The 9,642-nt window shown below is 39.8% G+C and overlaps 1 protein-coding gene and 1 non-coding gene across 2 annotated transcripts; one reads left to right on the forward strand and one right to left on the reverse strand.

The window, feature by feature from the left end:
* Positions 1-3,173: 3,173 nt before the first annotated feature.
* On the forward strand, positions 3,174-7,918 carry LOC133300814 (uncharacterized; the record flags this gene model as incomplete). Its single annotated transcript, XM_061500400.1, has 6 exons — positions 3,174-3,347; positions 3,618-4,559; positions 4,800-5,171; positions 5,304-6,366; positions 6,465-7,390; positions 7,517-7,918. Coding segments are annotated over exons 1-6 (3,879 nt in total), but the record flags the coding sequence as incomplete, so codon positions are not given.
* LOC133300817 (small nucleolar RNA R71) lies at positions 3,519-3,625 on the reverse strand. Its single transcript, XR_009750104.1, has one exon. It is a non-coding gene; the product is annotated as a small nucleolar RNA R71 (small nucleolar RNA).
* Positions 7,919-9,642: the final 1,724 nt, after the last annotated feature.

A 9,642-nucleotide genomic window follows, 5' to 3' on the forward strand; every position in this document is an offset into this window, starting at 1 on the left:
TAACAAAACTCACTCGTTGTACTTTGGAGGACGAATACACTAGATAACAAAACTTGGATCTGCGTCTCTTAATCTCAACGTGAGAGTTCAAGCTGAATCGGTGGGTTTGGGGAAGATGATATGTCCGGTGATGATGGGTGGTGAAGGGTGGGACGGTGAAAGAAAAGGAGAGGTTGAAGAAGAGAGATGGTGCAGTGGAGATGGTATGGGGCTGCGGGTGACGGGCGGTTGGAGGTGAAATGGGGTGGAAGGAGGGTGATTTGGAAAAGAATGGGCTGTGGTGTTGGGACGGTGGTGAGAGGTTAATTTCAGAAAAAAAAAATCAAAACGTGTCCCAAAACGTGTCCATATATGTTGACTGTGTGTCCGATTCGGTCAAATTCGTGTGTCCCACTAGTCAACGTGTCCCAAAAAGTCAACTGCGTGTCGAACGCGTGTCCGAACGTGTCGGTGTCCGACACGTGTCCGACACGCATTTTTTTTCAAAAAACACGTATCCGTGTTTCAGAGCCTAACAGTGAAAGCAAAACCATCTTGTTCTAAACAAGAAATAGAAATAATGTTTCTAGAAATGCTAGGAACATAAAGACAATTATTCAAATGCAATAAAAGACCCGTAGGCAAAATGAGGTCGGAGTCTCCAACAGCATGAGCAACAACTCTTTCTCCATCACCAACGCGGAGGTTCACCTCGTTCTTCTCCAATCTTCTAGGGTTCCTAAGCACCTGCAACACATTGCAGATATGAGAACCACAACCGATATCCAATACCTATAAAGTCAGATTTAGCACAAGAATAATTTATCTCAATCATGTAAATACCTGAGGTAGAAGCATCACCATGCTTCTTGTCCTTCACACTCTTCAAGTAGTCTGGACAATTCCTCTTCCAATGGCCTTTCTTGCCACATTGGAAGCATTCAGCATCACTTTTGTCCTTGGATGCATTCTTACCCTTCTTTTTGCCTTTCTTCTTCTTGGGTTTTCCTTTGGACTTAAGGGAGTCGCCTTTCGCAGGCTTCTTGCCCTTACCCTTGGCCTTGCTAGGCCCACCAATCAGAAGAGCTTGTGTCCTATCCTTCTTGATAGACACTTTAGCAGTTGTTAACATACTTAACAATTCAGGCAAGCTCACAAGCATCCCATGCATGTTGTAATTCATAATGAATTGACTAAAGGAAGGTGGAAGTGAGGTGAGGACTAAGTCATTACTTAGCTCGGCATCCATGATGAAGCCTAGATTTCCTAGCTTCTCAATGAGTCCGATCATCTTAAGAACATGACTGCTCACAGACATGCTCTCAGACATCCTACAAGAGAACAATTCTCTAGAGGTCTCATACCTTTCATGCCTGCCTTTAATATCATACAACTCCTTGAGATGCAGGATAATAGAGGGAGCATCCATATGCTCATGCTTTTTTTGCAGTTCAGGCGACATGGATGCCAACATAATGTAGACTGCCATCACATTGTCATCCATGTGCTGTTTGTGGGCCTCGAAATCAAATTCTGCGAACCCATCTTCCCCTTCCCTAGGAGCTACGGGTAATGCAGCATCTAGAATGTAGGCTATCTTTTCGGCCCTAAGAACAATTCTCAAGTTCCGATATCAGTCCATAAAGTTTGAATCGGTCAGTTTGTTCGTATTGAGTATTGAGCACAGTGATAGTGGATTAGTCATACTAAAAATTGAAAAATAAGTAAAGATTAATTAATTAATATTGTCATGTAATTAGAACAAATTATTAAAGACTTTAAATAATTTTCCCCTCTGATAAACCCTTAGTTCATCAGGTTTTTCAGCATGAATTAGTATCAATCTGTGTGATTAAATGATGGAAAAAGAGGTTAATATCCTAGAATGTCCTCAACTACAAGTTCAAGAAGCTTTATTGAAAATTTGTATTATTCTTGTAGGAAAAGCAAGATTAAAAAGCAGTTGGTTATCCGTCAAGCATGGACGCTAAAACGTTCACTCATGAACGTTTTAGCGCCCATGTTAGTTTTTCTGTTTGAATTTGTAAAACTATATAAGGCAAGGGCCTTCACATTTTTAAGGATCTGGATTCTCTCTCTCTCTCTCTCTTACATCAGATTCTCTGATATGATTTCTCTCTAAAATTCTTAGGACTTAGTTCTTGTATTAGTTAGTTTCTTATGTAATTGTACTTGGAGATTGAAGATTCACTGCATGGCAATGGAGTTTGATCTTTCTTCTCTTGTGTATTCTTTAGTTATGTCTGAGTAGAGTCATTGTGGTCTGAATTCAATGGAACTTAATGATAATCTTATGTATGTTTGATTAATATGATGAAGTATTTTTCATGTGTTGATATGAGATTTTCTTATTCAATTCTTTCTACTCCAATATTTGGCAATCTCATCATCAGGATTCTAGTACTCAAGGGATTGATGCTAGAGTTCTGATGTAATCTTAAGACTTTAGTGTTTAATGTATGTATTAAGAAAGGAATCACCAAGGGATTGGGGTTTCTGATTAATGTATCTATCAGGGTAGTAAGGGATTACATCTTGATGATAAGTAAAAGGTTGATTAACATCACATGAAAAAGAATTCATCATATGGTCAGTTTTTACATGAGTTTATTGTTGAGGGAAGTTGTTTTCTGACTACTTGTTTTTATTAAATCTTAATTCAGATTTTAGCATTATATTATGTTACTTCAAATCAATTTTCTGGTGACAAAACATTCATGATTTTTACAAACTCTTGTTTGATTCAAATTAGTTTTCTATGGTTAATTGGTGTTTGAATACAAATCTCTGTGGGAACGATCTTTACTCATCATTTTATTACTTGTACGACTATTACACTTGCTAGATTCGCAACAAGTTTTTGACGCCGTTGCCGGGGATTTGTTTTTCAACATTGATTGATACCATAGAAATCTGAGATTGAATCCTTTTATTTTCAACATTTTATTTTGTGTTAAATTTCTGGTCAATTTTGATTCTGGTGTATGCGAGGTATTATTGATCCAAACTTCTTGTTGTATGATCCAGAATTAGAAAAGACTTTGAGGAAGAAAAGAAGGGCAGCAAGACAAAGAAGACAGTTTCAAGAAAGGGGTGAATCCAGTGCTGTCAACCAAGTAGAAATTATGGCAGAAAATCATGTGCAACCACCACAGAGGACACTGGGAGATTAGATGACTCCTGCAGTGATTCTTCCAATTGGTAGTGTTGTGTGCCCTACAGTAGAGCCAAATAACTTCGAATTGAAGCCTGCATTGGTACAGTTAGTGCAGAAGGAGCAGTTTGTTGGAACCAGTGCAGAAGACCCTTACTTGCATATAGAAAATTTTCTGTTGTTGAGTGATACTGTGAAAATTAACGGTGTCACAAGGGATGCAATCCTGTTGAGACTATTCACTCATTCACTGAAGGATGATGCAAGGAGATGGTTGCAATCATTGCCTCAGGGGAGTATAACAACTTGGGATGATCTGCAAACCAAGTTCTTGGCCAGATTCTTTTCAGCATCCAAGAGGGCAAAGTTGAAGGATGTGATCACAGGCTTCAAGCAAAAAGAATGAGAATCCATTTATGAGGCTTGGCAGAGATTCAAGACTTTATTGAGGAAATGTCCACAGCATGGAATAGAGGTGTGGAATCAAGCAGCAATCTTCCTACAAGGGATGACCACCAATACTAGGACATTGGTGAATGCCACTGCTGGTGGTTCATTGACCACCAAGACTCCTCAAGAGGCTTTGGATATTTTTGAATCATTGGCATCTCAGGAATTTGATAATGCCCCAGTGACTGACAGAAAGACAGGGATCATCAAGCTGGATGGCTATGATGCTTTGTTGGCAAAGAATGACCAGTTGATGCAGACACAGAAACAACAACAACAACAGTTGGATGCTCTCACTAAGCAACTATCCTCACAAAAGGTTGCTTCTGTGGATACCAATTGTGTGTGTGCTATCTGTGGCAAAGACCATGTGACAGAGGAATGTGACTATGGGGGATCACCAGAACAAGCAGAGGTTAATGGAGTGTGGTATGACAACAATAACCAGAGGAATTACAACAATCGGGGGCGAAATGTGTATGTGCCACCATGGAAGAACAAGAATCAGCACCCAGGGTTTAGTTATAGTTCCAACCATCAATTGAATCCTCCACTGCATCCTCCTCCAACACACTCATCACAGCCAAGTGATATTGTTGCATGGGAAAAAGCCTTTGCTCAGTTATCCAAGACTACTCAAGATTACATTCAGGGGTCTAATTCATTCAGAGAGGAAACATCTGCATTCATGCAAGAGACCAAGACTTCATTCAGGAATCAGGAAGCATCTATCAGGAATCTGGAGACCCAGATTAGTCAGCTATCAAGACAGATATCTGAGAGACCACAAGGAAAGTTTCCTGGTGATACAATGGTGAATCCTAAGGAGCACTGCAAAGCAATCATGACAAGAAGTGGGTTGGTGCTTCAACAGGTGAAAAAGAATGTGGAAGATAAGAAGGATGAAGAAGAGGTTGTGGTTGGAAATGTAGTCTCTGATGACGAGGTAGAGAAGGTGAAGGAAAATAAAGAAAAAGAAACAGTGAAGGAAAATAAGGAAGAAAAAGATGTGGTAGTTGACAATGATGGTGTGCCCAAGAAGACAATGAAGTGGGAGAAGAAGAAGATGGCTGACAAGCAGGACCAGCCAGTTACTTTGTCTCCATATGCCAAAGTTCCTTACCCTCAGAGATTGAAGCAAGAGATTCAGAAACAACACTATGCAAGATTTCTGGATATCTTCAAGAAATTGCAGATAAACATACCATTTGCTGAAGCTCTGGAGAACATACCTCACTATGCAAAATTTATGAAGGATCTTCTATCTAAGAAGAGGAAGTTTAAGGATGGTGAGACGGTGGCTTTGACGGAGGAATGTAGTGCTCTGATTCAGAAGAAATTACCTCCAAAGTTGAAGGATCCAGGGAGCTTTAGCATTTCAATTGCAATTGGGGATGTGGAAGTTGGTAAAGCACTATGTGATTTAGGGGCAAGTATAAATTTGATGCCATTGTCTGTCTGTAAGGCATTGGGGATAAATAAGTTGAAGGATACCAATGTTATTCTGCATCTAGCAGATAGATCTATCAAAAAACCAGAAGGATTAGTAGAAGATGTGTTGGTTAAGGTGGACAAGTTTATTTTTCCTGTGGATTTTGTGATACTTGATATGGAGGAAGAGGATACTGAAAGTCCTTTACTCTTAGGAAGACCATTCTTAGCAACTGCAAGATCCCTGATAGATGTTGAACAAGGGAAGTTGATGCTAAGGGTGGATGAAGAAACAGTTACAATTGATGTCTTTGAAGCCATCAAACATCCTGTTGATGTGGAGGATTGTTTCAGTATTGATGTCATACAGGAGATGGTGGAAGAAGTGAATAGAGAAGAAGACTTTTCATTGGAGGAAGACAGATTTCTTGAGGAGACATGTACAGAAAATTATCAAGAGGAACCAGTAGTGGAAGAGCTTGATAAGAAGATAGATGACATTCCTGTGGGAGCACCTAAGGTAGAGCTTAAAGAACTACCTTCAAATCTGAAGTATGTGTTCCTTGGGGATGATCAAACATATCCAGCAATTATCAATGCAATGTTATCTGAGAGTGAAGAAATGAAGTTGATTAAGGTACTCAAGAAGAATAAAAAAGCTATGGGATGGCAATTTTCAGATCTTAAGGGTATCAATCCTTCTTTCTGCACCCACAAAATCTTGATGGAAGAGGAAGTCAAACTAGTAAGGCAACCACAGAGAAGACTCAACCCCACTATGAAAGAGGTAGTGAGGAAGGAGGTTGTGAAGCTACTTGATGCTGGGATGATTTATCCTATCTCAGACAGTGCTTGGGTGAGTCCTGTTCAAGCAGTACCCAAGAAAGGGGGAATAACTGTGGTAAAGAATGAGCAGAATGAACTGATTCCCACAAGGACAATCACTGGATGGAGGATGTGCATTGACTATCGGAGATTGAACAAGGCAACAAGGAAGGACCATTTTCCCCTTCTGTTCTTGGATCAGATGTTGGAGAGGTTGGCAGGACATGCCTTCTATTGTTTCTTGGACGGCTACTCAGGTTACAACCAGATAGCTGTGGCTCCAGAGGATCAGGAGAAGACCGCATTTACATGTCCATATGGAATTTTTGCATACCGGAGGATGCCCTTCGGCTTATGTAATGCTCCTGCCACTTTTCAAAGGTGCATGCTGTCCATTTTTTCTTATATGGTAGAGAAATATAGAGAAATCTTCATGGATGATTTTTCTGTATTTGGTTCTGATTTTGATGCATGTATGGAAAATTTGGATTCTGTTTTAAAAAGATGTCAAGATTGTAATATGGTTTTGAACTGGGAAAAATGTCACTTCATGGTGACTGAAGGAATTGTTCTTGACACAAGGTGTCTATGAAAGGAATAGAAGTAGATAAGGCAAAAATCTCTGTGATAAAGAAACTTCCTCCACCTGTCAATGTCAAAAGTGTGAGGAGTTTTCTTGGTTATGCAGGATTTTATAGGCGGTTCATTAAAGATTTTTCAAAAATTGCCAAGCCTTTATGCAAGTTGTTGGTCAAAGACCAAGAGTTTATGTTTGATGATGAATGTCTACATGCATTTCATATTTTGAAAGAGAAGTTGATCACTGCACCTATCATGATGGCACCTGATTTTTTATTGCCATTTGAGTTAATGTGTGTTGCCAGTGATTATGCTGTAGGAGTGGTACTAGGCCAAAGAGTGAATAAATTATTGCATGTCATTTACTATGCTAGTAAAATCCTAAATAGTGCACAAAAGAATTATGCTACTACCGAAAAGGAATTACTGGCTATTGTGTATGCATTTGACAAATTCAGGCCATATCTGCTAGGATCAAAAGTTATTGTTTATACTGACCCTGCAGCTCTAAAGTATTTGTTAAGTAAACAGGATGCTAAGCCCAGGTTACTCCGCTGGATGTTACTATTACAAGAGTTTGAGGTGGAGATCAAATACAAGAAGGGAGTTGAGAACTTGGTGGCTGATCACTTATCCAGGATTACAGAAAAAGAGCTTCAAGAAGGATCAGAGGTAGTGATCAGAGAAGAGTTCCCTGATGAACAGATACTGGCAATAAGTGCTGTTACGGAAATGGTGGGGGATAAAGTTTTAACCATCAGTACCCCACCATGGTTTGCTGATTTTGCCAACTACAAAGCTGCTGGGATAATGCCTAAGGATTTCACATGGAAACAGAGGAAGAAATTTCTACATGACGTGAAGAGATACATTTGGGATGAGCCATATCTCTTTTATAGGTGTTCAGATGGTGTGATCAGAAGATGTATTCCAAAGGAGGAGCAGAAGGATGTATTGTGGCATTGTCATGGTTCTGCTTATGGTGGACATTTTGTAGGAGAGAGAACCGCAGCAAAGATGTTGATAAGCGGTTTCTACTGGCCAACTCTATACAAGGATGCCAAGAAGTATGTGGAGGCATGTGAGAACTGTCAAAGGACTGGGAATATCTCCAGGAGACATGAAATGCCCTTGAACAATATACAGGAGGTGGAGATATTTGATGTTTGGGGTATGGATTTTATGGGACCTTTCCCTTCGTCCTACTCTAACAAGTACATATTGGTGGCAGTTGATTATGTTTCAAAATGGGTTGAGGCCATAGCCACACCTACCAATGATTCTAGGGTTGTGATTGCTTTTCTGAGGAAGAACATATTTTCGCGATTTGGAGTCCCGAGAGCTATAATCAGTGATGGGGGAACTCATTTTGATAATAGGATGGTGGAGTATGCTCTTGCAAAGTATGGGGTGATGCACAAGATAAGTACTCCGTACCACCCACAGACTTGTGGTCAGGTTGAGATTTCCAACAGGGAATTAAAAAGAATATTGGAGAAGACTGTTGGGTGTGCTAGGACTCAATGGTCCAAGAAACTTGATGACACTCTGTGGGCGTACCGGACAGCATTCAGGACTCCTATTGGAATGTCCCCATTTCAACTGTTGTTTGGGAAAGCATGCCATTTGCCAGTAGGGTTGGAGTGTAACACCCCGTATATATCCGGTAATGTTATCATAATATCGTATTAAGCTGCGCTTAATTAAAAATGAGGAATTACTTTTTCTTTTCAATTATGATGCCATTAACATTACCAACTTGCTTAATAATCAATTAATAAAACATCGCCCGTATGTAATTGCAATAAAACAGCTAACTGAAATACCTCATAACATAGGTATTATAAATGTGGCTCTAGTCACGAAACTACAACAACGTAGACCGGACCATCTAACAGTTTATACAACTCCAATCTAAAAGTACTAACAGAAACTGTCATAGACAATCCCCATGCTCACTCAAATAAGGCAACCTGCCCAACATCAGTCTCAACAACAACATATCATAAATAGCGAAAAACATAAACAACATCCAAATCCAGTCATGCTAACATAAAGCAGTAAAACATAATCAGCTAAGCTCCGGCCTCCTGCCACCTGAGGCATCAGTACCCATACTACCTGATCCTGAAATAAGCATTCCCCAAACGTGGGGTAAGATCTCTAATCTAGAAATCTCAGTAAGTCAGTGAGTCCTCAAGGATCTTCCACCCCAAGCTCACTTACATGTGCAATATAAGTTCAAAAGCAGTTTATCATTTATCATTTCTAAAACAATGCAATGCAGCAGATAATCATGCCATGTGTGTCAATACTAATCTACTGGCCAGAGACAGTGCAAGTATACGTCTATCACCTACACACCGTGCAAGTACCACTTGCATTCACCCCGGTACACCGTCTTGTATGGCGCTACATACTCAAGCTTCCCGTCAAGATGAAACAACACATCCATATTAAAAGCCATTACATGTAAAGTTAAATCAACATATCAGATATCCAAAAGCATGTACACAGCATGCATAAACCATACTCCCATGGGACATGGTGGAACCACAACATGGCTAAACCGAGGACACGAAAGCTTAGCTCTAAGCTAGCTATCCAATGCCACAAGCTCAAAGTCCAATCACAGCAGATCACAATCTGTTATGGACCAAATATAAATCAATAACATGTACCACATGCATACAAATTAAAGACAACGCCTTTTCATTACGTTTTATGTCTTAAGGCTTCTCACCAAACCATAAGCCCTTAATCACTTGATTCTGACTTAGTTTAAACAAACAGAAGTTCAACTTCCTCAATCTAGGGTCCACAAACCCCCAATAGCCTACTGTCCTCACAGCACAGTTACTGTTCTTCGAAATCCCAGAATATCCGGATATTCCTTGGGACCATATCCGGATATTCAATATCCGGATATCCAGAATCCCATATCCGGATATCTAATATCCGGATACTCAAAACCTATATCCGGATATCACATATCCGGATATTCATCGGGCACATATCCGAATATTTCACGACAGAATGCAAAAAATGCATTTCGTGAAGATATCCTTCCAAGGTTGGGTTTTTATCGATTGTAGGCACTTAAACATGCATTTCTAGGTGTGTTCAACATTACCCAACAACAAGTTATCATCTTTAAGCCTTAACATGCATCAAGCTTTCATTTTTAAACTTAAAGACTCAAG

This window comes from Gastrolobium bilobum, unplaced genomic scaffold, assembly GCF_033153095.1.
Source record: "Gastrolobium bilobum isolate Gb01-03AN ecotype WA unplaced genomic scaffold, APGP_CSIRO_Gbil_v1 utg3414, whole genome shotgun sequence".
NCBI lineage: Eukaryota > Viridiplantae > Streptophyta > Magnoliopsida > Fabales > Fabaceae > Gastrolobium > Gastrolobium bilobum.